This window comes from Anas platyrhynchos, chromosome 1, assembly GCF_047663525.1.
Source record: "Anas platyrhynchos isolate ZD024472 breed Pekin duck chromosome 1, IASCAAS_PekinDuck_T2T, whole genome shotgun sequence".
In the NCBI taxonomy this organism is placed as follows: domain Eukaryota; kingdom Metazoa; phylum Chordata; class Aves; order Anseriformes; family Anatidae; genus Anas; species Anas platyrhynchos.
Window position 1 is genome coordinate 67,728,029 of NC_092587.1, and position 15,784 is coordinate 67,743,812.

The 15,784-nt window shown below is 34.4% G+C and overlaps 1 protein-coding gene across 2 annotated transcripts in view; it reads right to left on the bottom strand.

The window, feature by feature from the left end:
• Positions 1-15,784, bottom strand: part of PLCZ1 (phospholipase C zeta 1) — a 48,188-nt gene that overhangs the window by 10,428 nt on the left and 21,976 nt on the right. For both annotated transcript variants that reach the window (XM_072040516.1, XM_072040515.1), the window contains exons 7-9: positions 13,986-14,213; positions 11,505-11,661; positions 9,716-9,832 (exon numbers count right to left, since the gene is read on the bottom strand). In XM_072040516.1, the coding sequence (XP_071896617.1) occupies positions 9,716-9,832; positions 11,505-11,661; positions 13,986-14,213 (502 nt within the window). The remainder of the gene's footprint in view (positions 1-9,715; positions 9,833-11,504; positions 11,662-13,985; positions 14,214-15,784) is intronic.

Sequence of the window (15,784 nt, forward strand, 5' to 3'; positions counted from 1 at the left end):
ACGCTTTATGATATACCATTGTTTTACAGTTTTACATTTTAATCAGATGCAGTTATAACCCTTATACTTCTTGAGAAATGGCAAAGTTCATATATTAAAGCCTAAGTTTTTCATTGCCTAGCAATGTGGTCTTAGCAACCTCTTTCTGCAAGGAAGACTAAATTTCTACCCAATGTTTCATCTCAGATTTTTTGAATTCAATAATAGAACTTGTAGTAACATGCTTTGTGCTGCTGCTTTATTTAATGGTAGAGACTTTTAATGCATTTATGAAGCAAAAGATGAAATAATCCCTAATACAGAGAGGAATAAAAAGGGTATATTTTGTCCCAAATCTTTTTATCAGAAGCAGTTAACTGAATTAATTCCTGCAACTGATTGCAGAACTAACTACAGTCTAAATAGTCAAATCCAACACTTTCTATACGTAATACCATTCAAGACATAATTACTTTTAGACTAAAAGCAACAGCTTTTGAAAGCCAAAGTGAAAACTGGTGATCTTAGATTTCTAAGATACTATGATTTGAAGGCAATTGAGGAAAACTGTGCGTCTTTGGCCTGTATTTGAGATGCTGCCTCTCAATTAATATTCCTATTTCAACTTGGCATTTTTTATTTTTTATTCTTTTCTTCCTGATACTATTAGCTGCTGCAACCCTGAGGTTTAATATATTCTCTGCATTTAAAATGGAAGATTTTAAAATGGATAAGTACACATTTATCACGAATTTTCCCTAAAATGAGTTACTTAATTGTATTTTATACCATTTAAATCCATCTCAAAATGTCTGAATTCTATGCAAACTCCAAAAATATCATATGCAAAAAGCACTCAGTGCCAATGTTCCTATCTCCATGATTTACTTCACTCATTTAAATCTAAAGAAATATAATACATCACACTTCTAATCCTTTGATCAGTCTTGTTGCTATCTTCTCACGTCTTTCCAGTTGTCTGCTTAATGGGCTGCTCACAGTAAGTGCAATACTGCACTTACAAGACTCATGAAGGGCAAATAGCAGCAAAACCATCTTCTGTGTCTTAGATATCCCAGATGTGAATTGAATTCCACCGACTAGGAAATACTGTGAAAACAGGACCACATCCTAATGATCTCGCTTATCTTGTCATTGGTTATGGGATGATATATGACTGTATTTGAAGATATCTCATGTATTCCATGCTAGCACTCCCAGTTGGGCATTTACTTTATCCTCTCTTCTCCCGTGTGACTCACGGCTGGACCCAACACATTAATGTCCAAATATACATAAATATTTTCATAAATCTTTACATGACTGGATAGTCTTTTCTTTTTCTTTTTTTTTTTTTTTTTCAGTGATGTAGGTGTCTTTTAAAAGATCGTATCTTCAGACTGAATAAAAATCATGCTGAGTATGATCCTAACTGAGAAGGATCAAAATGTGGATGAGAAGGGAGGACATTCAGTCATCAAATTACTTTGAAATTCAATGTAAGATAAACCATAACATGATGACAATTTGTCAGCTGTTATGTATACCTGGAAGCAAACATGCATTTAGCAGAAGCAGCAAACACAACAGGTGGAACTCTATCAGCAGTGAAAAGATTCTGTCAAACTAAAATACAGTAACACCTTCATCATCTGAACAATAAATATAAAATTAATTTCTAAGCCCTGTGCAAACATTAACTATCACAGAATCCTCAGGTATGAAGACTATTTCCCTTTTAGTATATTGAAAATATTATTCAATCTACAATGCATCCTGATGGAGTTTGCTCCAATGTGTACAGTAATACCCTGAAAACCCTTCTTACTAATGCCAGATATACAGAAGATAACATGTTCTATCACCAATGGGCAATAATACATAATTCAGGAAAACAGTGGAACACGCTGTTTTTTAAATATCTTTTCCATCTGTGTCTATCTGAGAAACTAGAAAAAAAATCCAGCATAATTAAGACTGACAAATTATGGCAGCCTCTTCAGGCTGTTCTGAGCCTGAGCGTTACTCACTATTGTGGTCCTGCCTTAACATGTCATGCTAATTTCCATTGCATTCTCTGGGTGCTTGTAAATTAAGGCTGGTAGAAACACCACCCGAAGTCAGTCTTTTAAATGTCCTCCACATCCCCTTTGCCCTAGGCTTAATGAGTTATTGTGTTGTGTGTTTTTTTTTTTTTTTGTTTTGTTTTGTTTTGTTTTTAATCTTTATGGTGCTTCAACCCTCTTGCCAAGCCAGTGAATGGGTGAGATCCTATCCAAACTTTATGAACAAATCTGACTACCTACCACAAAAAGAAAAGTATACAAGGAGTTGTTTCCTTACCATGTTCTTCACTCATCTTCACTAAACAGTTTAAATTTTGACATACCACCTATATATCATCTTTTTTTCTTTCTTTCTGTTTTTTTTTTTTTTTTGATCAAGGAATTTGGTTAAACTGTATGATTTCTTCTTACAGAATAAAACAGGCTTTAGCTATTCAATTAGAAATTATTATTTCTAGCTTTATTTACCACATAATGCTTATCACATCATTTTGAAACGGATGTTCTCATAAACTTAATTTATGAATGACTCTCATCATAAGGTATTCTGCTGTAGTAAGAGCAAACTGAGTGACATGCATAACTGTCTGACACATCATGCTCAGCATATGCAAACAGTCAGCCTGACCTTATTGTCTTTGGGCCAATTCAATACTGTTGCTCTACAGACATTGTCATCAGAAATTTTTATGAATTCATTCTAATGCTTATAATTGCTGACATTGTTCCTACATAATTACACGTAGCTCTACTGGAAAATAGATATCAGGTGATTAAAAATCATCCATTGTCCATTACCCAAGAATATCTACAACTGGTTTCAATTAGGGAACCTTTCTAGTGAGGTTCTCAGGGGAAAAGTAACTAATGCATTTCTGATAAACTATCAAATCTAAAATCTATTTTTTTAAATGTATTTATTTAATTAGTGTGTCAGACTGGAAGTTACACTTCAGTGTAAGTCTCAGCATCTTTTGGTTGTCGTCGCATTTACTTCACACATGAAATAGGTACTTTTTGAAAATCATTTTTTAAGTTTGCTTGCTTTGTGTTTCTTGGCAGAACACTCAGCTTCCCTTCCGTGTTTCAGTCTGACTTTCTAACACAGCATTTAGAGCAAGGTCAGCAAGGAGTTCAGAGACCATTGTGTCCCTGCAGTTTCTTCTGTCTTTCTTTTAAATTGACTAGATCTCAGGTAAATTATTTAGTGTTCTATTAGTTTTCTGCAGTTGTGGATTTAGTGAAGATAGCTGGAAAAAAATATTTTCACCATTGCTGCCAACAAAATGCTGACAGAATTAAATTTGTGTGTTTCTTTGCTTTGAAGTTATAGCATTTATTCCCCTCCCCTCCCCCCAAAAAAACAAGGCACAACTGTCTAAAAAGAAGCAGGCTTCAGAGTAACCAAGACCTTTGTCATAAACATGGCAGTTTCAGTCTTAATTGAAAACACCTTCCAGCCCATGGATCCATACCAACAGAAAGGTGAGTGTATTTAAATGGTTTAATTTATCAGGGAGATATTATTCTACCTAACTTGTCTATACATGAGTTATCTGCCCTATGAGAGCTAGTGAGTATCTAGTCAATGAAGCTTAAGTGACAGTGTAACCAAATACTTTAGTATGAGATTAATCATGTCCATGGAGTCTGTAATTCTAATTGCTGTCCCATTGGCTTGGGAACATCTGGGAACAGGCATTAAGATGTGAAGAAAACCTTTTAGTTTAATTTCCTTAAACCATTGCAGCCTGTAATCTATTACATCTGTGGAATTTTTTTTTTCACCTACATGACTTTGTTAGTAATAAGCACACTTTGTTTGATATCATATTATCTTTTCAGAACAGACTATTCAACTGTATTGAGTATGATTTAAGTCATTTGTGCAAGATTTAACTTTCACTTCCTAAGTAATAACATAGCTATGTAACCCCTTTCTGTGAGCCAGCAGGTGACCTATGATGACTAGTCCTATCCTTGAAACCTCAACTGAGATGGAGTGGAAAATTAAAAGATGTTTTTTTAATGCTTTCTGCTTTCATTCTTCTGGGGCATTGGCTATGCTGGGAGCTAGCAGGAAATTCTCTCCTGTCTTCCTTATAGAATCATAGAATCATTAAGGTTGGAAAAGACTTCCATGATCATCCATTCCAACAATCCCCCTACCACCAATATCACCCACTAAACCATGTCCCTAAGAACCACATCTAACCTTTCCTTAAACATCCCCCAGGGACGGTGACTCCCTGGGCAACCTATTTCAATGCCTAGCTACTCTTGGAGAAGAAAGTCCTCCTATTTCCAACCTGAAAGCACATTCTCCATGACTCAGCTGTGGGATAAGGCCACTACAAGCCCAAACAAAAAATGAGCTCCAGACTGCAAGGATACCTGCCCAGAACAGCCTGTGTGTGTTTTTGCCATGGGGTATATGATGTGTCAGATTCATCTACTGCTTTTGAGCAGATGACCCATTTCAGTTTGTGGACAAAAATCTCTAACCAGTTCTGCAAACACATCTAAGGTTTTGTTTAATGCATGGAGACTAACTATTAGACTTTTAGATGTAGAATGTACAAAGATTAAATACTGTGATGTATCTGTCTTTCCCATGTCATAGACATTGTTTAGAATTGTCATCAGCAAGGTTTTAGGATCACAATGCCAGATTCAGAGTGCTCACTTAGTATCTAACTGCAACAACATATACCGTGAAGAGCTGTTAAGACATTCTAATAACTTAACCAGGCATACAAATAAAAACATTAAAGCATGTCACTTCACAGATTGCACTAGAAATCCAAGCAGCAACAATTCAAAGCTATAATGCAATGACTACTCATTTTTTCTTTTTTTCAGATAGAGCATTATCAGTTGAAAAAGGCATGTTATAGAGCTAGCTTTATACTTCTGCAGTGTTAGAAAAAATCCAGTAGAAATCATAACCAAAAATAGAAAATTATCATACTGGTAAACTAAGCATGTTTATAAATAGAAAAAGTAGTATCTCACCATCTTTTAATTGGAAGAGTCTGTATTTTTCATAAGATTCTATTCCATTATTTTATAAATTCCTTTACTAAATTTGACACTCCATCACATATTCTAAAGGATATAGTGTTTATTAAGATTGTGGGAATACCTATGACCAAATATGTTAAATAAATTTTAGGGAAAAGAAAAGAAAAGAGGAAAAAAAAAAAAAAAAAAAGAGAGAGAGAGAGAGCAGTTCTGTTGTCACTAGTTTTGCCATTTTTCCTGAGAGAAAGCTAAATAGAGTTTGTATACAATTATGTAATAACAGAAAATTCCAAAGTAAATTACTGAATTTCTGCTCTGTTTTATTTAAGAGGCTTTCCAAATTCTGTCTCATCTTTAAGTTTTCACTCGCTCACAATCCTAGTCAAGTCAAACTGATGGTCAGTTCCATCTGCACAGGTGAGATGTACCAAGATCTGAATAAATGGTTTTCATTTCCCTAAATAGCTTTAGAGGTTACATTCAAAACTACATAGAGAATTCTTTTTCACTAATCTTTTCATGCAATAATTTTTGTCATACTATTGCACACAAAATTTAGCCACATGACAGATGTGATAAAATTGCTAAGCTGCATTTCAATCTCACACACCAAAACAAAACCTTCGATAAAAATTCCATCATACAAATAGTCGAACTTTCACAGTAGCATATAAATTTTTATGAGTGCTTCAGAAAAAATATGCTCTATACCGGCTCTTCTAAAACAAAATCCTGTACCTGCCATACTGTGGCTTTCCCATATAATTTACTGAATTTTTTGGTCAGTACTGTGGGTTGTTGTTATATATGAGAAAACATTTTCTACTGCATGAAAAGGACATATTCAAAAGCATATTTAGTTCTTCCTCTTTTCATGTTTCACTGAGGTTTTGTTTTGGTTTGTTTGTGTTGTTTTTATTTTTTTTTTTTTGGTTTTCTCAATTAATAAAAAACAATTGATACCTGTTTATTTAAATAACTGTCCTGAAATTTATTTCCATGCATAAATCCTTACTTTCCACTTTATTTAGTGAATAAAAGAGAGATATGGATATGCCAAACCAGTTCTTTCCAGTGCTACACTGCAGTTATATGCAGGAAGCATACTAATTTTTCCAGACTATAAAAAGTTATTGTGGGTATTTTTCTCCATAAGACCTCTTTGTTCACAAAACCTATCCTGTTCTTATGAGACTCAATTTTCAGAGAATGGGCACTGAGTGCACAGTGATATGGAAAAGCGATTTCGTGGGAACTCTGTGCTTTTTACTGTGGTTTTTAACTTGTCTTCCTCTGAAAATTAGGTTTACACAGTTACATAATTCTCTTCGTCAGTCCCAGCAAATCTTGAGCCTGTTGGCTCATTTCATCCCAGTTTAGCAGAGTGACAGACTGCTCCAAGTTAATATGTTGCAACCAGTTTAGAGAAAATTGATGGCAAGATATAGCAGAATGCATTGTTTGGGGTTTATCAGTAATGAAAGTGAAGGAATTACTCAGATCTCATCATTTACAAGATGCAGAGGCCTGGAAGGCAGTATTATATCGAACAAAACCTACGATATTTATCTGCCAACCCAGAGCACTTACAGATGTTGGAGGAACTTAAAGGTAAGTGGGAAGATTAACCTAGCAGGTGTGGGGAGAGTTAAAGGAACTGAAGAAGGGTAACAGGACAGGAGAAATCTGAAAATCCCATGAACTAGGGGGAATACTTACATGCATGAGATAGAGTGCAATGGTAGAGAGACAAATGGATTTGTGGGATATAGGAACACAGGATAGACACAGAAATTAAAACATCTGAGTTAAATTAGAGGAAGTGCATCAGCAGAAAGTTCACTGAGTGAAGTTTTGAAAGCTACATTTTGGAGTGCAGTCCCATTTCTGCCAAATGGTTATCTAAAACAGATTAGGGAATCAAGACTGGATCTGGCATGGTTTAGAAATGATATATGTGAAGACTTGTAATCAGCTTATTCCCATGAGAAAAATGTTTCTTAAATGAAGATGCAAGTGATCTGACCAAGAGGGCAGATCTAACCACTTCCTGCATATTTTTAATTCTTCCAGGAAGGGACACAAAGCCCCTGTACAGCAAAAATCGTATGTTTGGTATAAAAATCTTTAGAATGACTTTGAATTAAAGTATACGATGAGTTAATGGTCAGTGTAATCATTATGAGAGACTTCAGTCCTGTCTGAGATCTAACAAATGGATATTCTTTAAAGAGATCGTTGCTGAGATTTAAAGGCTACAAATAAATCTGGTAAACTGCAGTATGATAAGCCCAAGAGATGATTCAATTCAGAAGTAAGGACCTCAGGCCAGTGCTTCCTCTAAGCACGAAACAAATTTACCAGTTTCTAATAGCAATGCAGATAGTACAGAGAGAGCACAACCACAAATAAATAATCCCACATTAACAAGACATCAAGTTCAGTGAAGATTAACCTCAAAGACAGAATATAATGAAACAAATTTCAAATGGTATGGTAATGGCAAGATACTTCCAGCGATAGCATAGCCCAAGACCAAATCTGTACCATAAATAAACATCCATAACAGCACAGATACAAACAAAATTTATAATAACTAGTAATTTTTTACTCCCAGTAAGGCTGTTAAATTATACCACAACACAACTGTAAGGATGGGAAGCAGAATTAGTAACAATTATGGTGGGTCTGAGTACACTTCAGTTCTTTCAGCAAGCAGCTAGCACTGAGCAAAGAAATTCACGCAACCTCCCTAGTCATTGCTTCCTACACTACCTCAGCTATGCAGCACTGACTGCATGGCCTAGCTTGGTTATGGGGACAGCAAACAGTAAGGAATTTAGGTTTGGAGCTGTCCTCCATTGCTTGAAGTCAAGGCCACAGGAGTGGAAAGAGCAATCTCTCAGTGACAGCTGTGGCTTGATGCTCCTTCCAAGTACTGTAACTGTAGGAGAGTAATTGGGGATGCAGTAAATATTAATGTGCATGATTGATTGGAAAGAGCATGCTATTAAAAGCAGTTCTGAGAAAGTAACTTGAAATAGAAGGTATTTTGATGCTGAGAAAGGAAACGTCAAAAAGGAAGACTTTTGCAAAGGTGCCCATAAGCTCCAGGGCCCTACAGGAGAGTGAAAATGGTGCCTGTCTCTGTATGAGTGTGCATTGTATTGCAATAAAGTGAGACCATCACTTTCACTTCTCAAAGCTGGCAGCCTATGGCAAACTGCCCTGCTCACCTCACAGTCTCCCTCAGATGGCCTTGCTGTAGTCAAAATAAAAGACAGAATATATGTACACCTGAAAAAAAACGTTGCTTTCTACTTCACTGAAGACAGTGGCATCTCTGCCGTGGTATTCTGATGATCAGAAGTGTTTGAGTCCTTCTTCGCAGTAGCATATCATACTCTGGGAATTTTTGGCACCAATGGTAATTGTTGTGCCCACAGCTCCTGCATTGCTGCCCCTCCAGTCACACAAAACCACCGGCAGCCCAGCAGATGTCTCAGATGAGAATTTAATTACGGTGTACATTCCTAGATCACACATACATGTATATACCTTTCTATCATCTCTTGTAATTTAATGCTATAGGGTAACCTTAGCAAAAAAGCAATTGCATTCCAACAATTCCTACATTTAGCTAAACAGGCAGCAGCTTCTATTCTCCACAGGGAGTGCTAGACCTCAGTTGAAAATGAATTAAATAATAATAAAAGGGGAAAATAAGAAAGGTAGAAAATAAATAAATAAATAAGCTACCATTCCCATGTTCTCCTATAAACGTGCTCTGGTGATAGTTTAGCCACAGCTGACAAATAAGCAGAGGTTATGGAGTTTGATTAATACAGATTGCAAAAGAATGTAATCCATTTTAATTTTCTTGAAAGGAACATTGCAATTTTTTTTTATTTTTTTTATTTTTTTCTGGAAGTACACTGTTTAATGAGCAGTGTGCTAACGTCTACCTCTAAAACTAAGGTAACATAGTTAACATAATAATTTCAGCCCAAGCAGAGAGGCAGTAAAATATGAATTATACTTTAGATTCTCCATGCAGACAGCCACAAAGAAATACCAGAGAATTATTAATAAAAAATGAAGTTATATGAAGTAAAATAAGAAAATTATGTCTTAGCTCATGAAAGTTGTTTATATGTTTTCACGACAGTGTTTCATAAGATTAAATTATGCTTCATTTAGTCTTAGAGCTGGGAGTAGTACAAACCAAGGTTCAAAGCTTAGTAATGTTGCATTATTTTTAACAGTGTTTTTCTTGGTATTCAATAAAATACAAAATCAAAAAACAGCAGTTTAAAGGAATTGATGAACTACAATAATTTGGAAAGTTTGGCATGTGACTATATTTATTTTTTAAAAAGTGATAATTATAATTAATTATAACATAATTGACATTAATTACAAAAGTAAATAATTGAAAATAATATTCTTCTTCATTATCCTATATCAGAATTCCTAGATTCTGGGATGTAAAAATTACCTAAATATGTAGACAGAAGGAGAAGTCTAGCCAGTGAGGGAAAAATATGTAACTCATATGTCACAAAAAATATTATGGAAAGGAAAAAAAATCTTTTTTATCTATAGTCTGCAAAGCCTTTGATGCGACAGTCTGCAAATGTACATACCCATTTGACACCCCACATTCCAGAACTCTTGAGGATTATAATTTGAAGAATTTGTTCTTGTCCCTTTGGGGTAGATTCTTGTAATGAATCGTGAAGTATGTGAAACAAACTCATTACCTGAAAAACAGAATGATAAAACTTTGGTAAGGCAAACTTTATTTTATTTTATTTTATTTTATTTTATTTTATTTTATTTTATTTTATTTTATTTTATTTTATTTTATTTTATTTTATTTTATTTTATTTTTAAAAAGGGAGAGAGATCCTATTTGAATAAATAATAAGAAAAATATAATAATTGATCCAGCTTTTTTGTGTGTGTGCTTTTTTCCTTTTTTTTATTTCTTTTTTTATCATTTCATGGCTTTTCTACACAATACAGTAGTATATGTGACACTTGGAGATATGTTTAAACTCCTGTTTTTAAACCTTAAAATGTGGGAGTATAGTGCAGATTATTGTTAAAGGTTCAATAACTGAGGATCATTCCTTCAGGGAAGTATTCTATTTCTTTACCTTTTTATTAGCTAAATACACATCTTTTACACTAAAACCCACTACGTTCCCCTGGAAAATAGGAAAGACACAAAACAGGAAATTTGCTTAAAAGCCCACTCATTCTTGAATTGTTCAACTGGAAGAAAAAAAAAAAATATATCTATCCTAAAACAATTTAAGCTTGATTGCTGTTTTGAGGTTTAAGTAAATTGAACGAATAATCTCAATACCAGTGAGCAACACTTTTCTAAAATATACTTAATTGACTACTTTGCAATCTTCAGAAGATGTTAACTATTCAAGTCAGTTGAATTTCTTCCTCCTAGCAGTGTTCCTTCCCCCCAAAAAAAGAATAAACCACAGAGATGTGGAAAACCTAGAATGATTTCTATCTGAACTATTCCAGTTAAGTGATTAAATAGAAAGCTTTACACTTCCAGGATCACCATTCTCTTACTTTCCATCCTCTCCCTGCCCCCTAATTTTAATACAAAATACTTTTAGATTTACAAGATTGCTAGACAGACTAGAGAGGACTTTGACTATGAACAGCTGGCAAAAACCTACTTGCTTTATTGCCATTCAGCACCATTCACCTAGCCAACCATCAATTCATCTCCACAGAGAAGTGGGTGGCAGCTGGACTGGTCCTAAATGAAAGGGTTTGTGGCAGACTTCATTCTCATGTTCTTAATACTCCCTGAAGACTGCCAGTAGACAGCTGGAGTTAAAACAGCAGAAGCTGCACCAAATGGAAATATCCCAACACAGAAGGAGTTTTGAATAATCCAGCTTGGCCTGTGTGAAAGATGTGGTGCAATGGAACAGACTGCTTGCTATGGGGTTTATTCATTCTTTCATGTGATTTCTTTTATCTGCAGTTATCATCAGAGCCGGGGTACTACATACTCGACTTCATTGAGGACCACAAGCTATGTAAGGAGAAAAACTCTGTTCCTTACATTTTCAAGTATTGACTGTAACTTTTAACTCATTTGATGGAGGGAAAAAATGAATCAAAAGTTATTCATGCATTTTGTATACTGTGTAAATATTTGTTCTTATAAAACTATATGAAATTAAAACAACTTTGAATTTCAAATTTGCTCACAAAACCCGCTGAAAACATAAAAATGCAGTTCAAATGATGAGGTATTTCTAAAACAATTTTATAGAAAAAAACAAATAAAATTGGACAGTGTGCATTTCATAAAGATTTCTAACCCTTCCAATTCCTAAGCAATGAACCATAGCATGGTAATATTCATGTGGTTAAATCAAAAGAAATTACCTGAATGTTTAACGAATTTTCGCGCTTTAACCTCTCCAATTGAATTATTTTCATAGCACTTCTGATTAGCTAGTGAATGCTCGAAGCTTACAAACTTCTCAGATTTGGTATAAATCACAAGGTCTGACAACTCAATGGCAATCTTTATCTTCTTAATCTAATAATCATAATATGAAATAATGTAAGAACAGCAAAAAAAAAAAAAAAAAAACACACAATAAAGTGTATGTCATGATTATTCTTAACGATTCAGAAGAAGCATCACATTAGATGCATAAAGCATGGGAAAACATGTCACAATTAATATCTATTTGAGCTTAAGATATGATTTTTAATAGTAAGAGGTGATCCAGTCAGAGACAATAAAGGTTATTGTCCTGTGTTCATCACAGTAGGTATGGAGTGAATGAAGGGATGCTTCCAAGGCTTCCTGGTTTAGGGCTGGACAGCTGTTGGAAAGCCTTAACATTTCCCTGCTTTTGAGACTGGTATATAAACTAAAGTCATTTTTCACGGCTTTTTGTAGTACTCATTTAAAATATATGTCCAACTTCATATTCCTAAATACATGAAGTGCTAGGAAAGCTATACTGGTAGGAAGTACTTGGAGGGGAAAAAAAAAAAAAGAAAAAAAGGAGACAGCATTTATGTTAACAACACAAACTCAACTATAAGAAGTAGATATCAGGAGAATATTTTACCACATCAAGCAAATCAGTCATTGGTGCATTCCTCTATGTATTGTTCTGAAGTCATGTAAACTCTGTACTTCTTAATCAAGATGGAAAGTTCTCTAGCCAAAGTCTTTGTTTAGTCTTACTTCATTACCAAAGCAAGCAAAAACAAAGGCTGGTGTACAGTGGAAGTGACTTGAAATTTTTACAAGCATTTACTTCTTAAACTGATGTACTATGTGACCTCTTCATTTGACTTAACATGTACTTATGAGCCAATCAGTGGTAGTAGCCAGAAAAGAGCTGCTGATATTAATAATGTTTACATTCCATTTTAGCTTTTGAAAGCAAGTTCTCATCTGACATAATAATAGGAATTGCTAACTCATGGATCTTAAACTACACAGAATTTAAGCGTGTTACTTATTCTGGTGCTATGTCCAAAGAGGAGCAATAGGACTCTACTGTCACAGAATTCCTGAATAATGTAACTCTCTGGATGTGGAAAGCAGTGATGCAGCCAAAGCCTACAGTGTCATTAGAGTATCTCAGGTGTGGATTCAAATATTCTTGTGCCCTCCTAATGGAGCAATGGAGTAGGGCACCAGAATAAATACTCCCAGTCCAATAGAGGGGGACTCCATACACCATGTTCTCTTCTGCCTGTGAAATGTGGCATCTCTGGTTGCTACTGATCAAGATGTATGTGGTGTATGTTCTGGTCTGCAACATGATATTACAAATATATGTGATCCTCTTATCCAGAAATTTGTTCTTCCCTGTTCAGAGGATTTCATCCTTCCACAGAATTTTTCCTTGCTATATCTCCATACCAGGCAGAAAGAGAAAGAAACAAAAATCTTGAAATTTAAATCAATGAGGAAAAAAAAAAAAAAAAGACACTGAAGAATCCACTGCCTCTCAGCAAAATGCTGACTTCTGAGAAGCATTGTCAGTCTATCTGTATTCATATAATCATAGCATGATGTGCAAAGATGTCTGGATATTAGGTGCTTCCTGCCTGCTTAAAAACTTGAAGAAAGCAGTTTGAAAGCTGGTGGAGTGATGGGTTTCCATGGTACAGAGCTACTATTTGGTTAACAAAATGAGTAAGTTCAATTTGAATATCAGAAAGAAAATTACATCCATTTTTTATAGTGTCTCTTTCAGAAGTAGTATTTAATGTTAAGTCTTTACATAATAAATGTTAAAATACCTTTTCTATTATACAAAGTGCTTAAAAACGTTCTAGTGCAACCAGAAGTCTACACCTAATTTCATGCATAAATTCAGAAGAGAATTGGGGAATAGAGAAACTGTTCAAAATCTCCAAGACAGACTGGTGGACTGCAGGGTAGAATAGAAAACTGTGTCCTTCATCGTCAGGAACCACTGTAAGTGTGTTTGTGAAGTTACAGGAGGACCTTGGGACCAACAAGGAAGGTGGGCCTATTGTGTTAGTGAGCACCCAGGATGAGCAAAAGACTTGAAAATGAAAAATGCAGATGCATTTTGTAGAGGATCACAGGGAAGGCTTTCTTTGTTGTTGAATACTAAAACATGCTCCAGTTGGAGTGTCGTGAAACAATCAGAAAAACTCCAAACTTTGAGCTGGAAATTAGTATTTCAAAACATTACTGTAAGCAATTTTAAAGCCTGCTTTTTGAATTGAGTCTCTATTCTGAGATATAAGCTGTATTCCTTCTTAAAAAACAAACAAACAAACAAACAAACAAACAACAACAACAAAACAAGCTGACACAGAGCTATGAGTTTTCTAAATTAAATCAAGATGGATGTTTTTTACCTTTGCCTTTTTTCGGGGTGTTGATGAAGGTTTATTTTCACCTTTTCTTTTTGAGGAATTACCCTTTGGCTGAAGAGGGGCTTTCTCATCAGTCTCATCTTCTTCTGATGAATACTCCTCTTCAGAAATTTCCCCTGTCTCACCATGACTGTCCTGACCTTTCCTGAGCATAGTTTCCTCAATTGTTCCAACTTTCTTATTTTTTACCAATATTTTGAACTTTAATGCCTGTAGAAAAGATATTAAATAATAGTAACTAGAATTATGTGTGGATGAATTGTAGGTCTTCATATCTAGTCATATCAAGATGTCTTGTTTAACCCTCTTTCAAACCTGTGTATTATATATAATGAAGTGAGGTAGCACAAAGCAGTCAATGCAGTTATAAATGATGCAGGTTTCAAAAGCAAACAAAACAAACAAAAACAGACTGGGGATCTAAGTAAATAATTGAATGTGAATATCTAACCACACAACAGGGAAAAAAAAATCACCACACAGATATTGAAACTATGATCAAGATTAAGGTAAGAAGTATCAGAGGTGATGACCAGTTAAAACATAAGAATTCTATTTATTTATTTATTTATTTATTTATTTTACTAAGCATTAATTCATTTTTATATGTAGACATATAAATATTTATTTTACCTTCATTTGAAGATGTATTTTTTTTATCCTAACTGCTAAAATCTGCTGTTTGATTAGTACATTAGTGCATATCTATTTAACACATTAATTTAAAACTTTTGGTATTATGTTATTGTTGTTGAGAATAGAGTCATGCTGAGCTTACCTATTCAGGCAAATTAACAGAGCTTGGTAATTTGTTGCCTGAGGGTTTTCTCTGTTTTATGTCATATTTAAATGGACATGTTTCATATGAAGCTGAGAGGACTGAGATTACTATCACTTTTGCTAGAGAAAGTAAAGACCTCTAGTCCAGTAGTTAGTCATCTATCAATAGGGGTTTTCAGAGATTATTAACTTGGAAGTAGAATTTTTAACAGCATCTTACTCAACCAGCATAGTGCTTTGAAAAACTATACAAATCTTTATAACCGTTAGTAAGTTGAATGCTGAAGATATCTCTCATTTTTTCTCTGTACACAATTACTATGGTGTTGCACAGCTTTTCTTAAAAAGAATCATCTGAGTATCCAGACATGGATATGGGGAAACATTCTGTAATTAAATGAATAGCTAGTTCACAGCATATAGTGCTCAAATCCATGAGTTCTGGGGAGGAAAGAAGAAATAAAAGAAAACAAACTACAGTAATATTAAACCTAAGCTTGTTATTTGAGAAGACTGAACGTTATCTTTTTAGACAGTCATGAAGAGGAATATTTGCATTAGTATGTATATAATTTGATTAAGTTTGGATGAAATATAGAATTATTCAAATGATCATTTCTTTTTCTTTATTATTTTTTTTTATCTAGTAAATTTTCACTAATTGAATAACAAAGTATTTTTTCACTAGTAAGATCACTAATTCCATAATGAGGGACTTGGGAAAAATGTCATTAATATTTATTTCCAATAACATGTCTTTCATCTATGCCTCTGATACTTATAAATATGAATCTCACTTATGAAATAATCTTCACTGTAAAACAGCAGTTATGTAGTAGACATTCATCTTTACCTCTGTATACAAGAACTGTCAATGAGTACCATAACTTATTCAGGTTCTTGGATAAAGTGATGCACAAAATTATTCCTTAAGACTCAAATGCAATAGTGAAAAGGAAGGCTATACTGTGGGAAAGTTATAGAAACAAGGAACGAACACA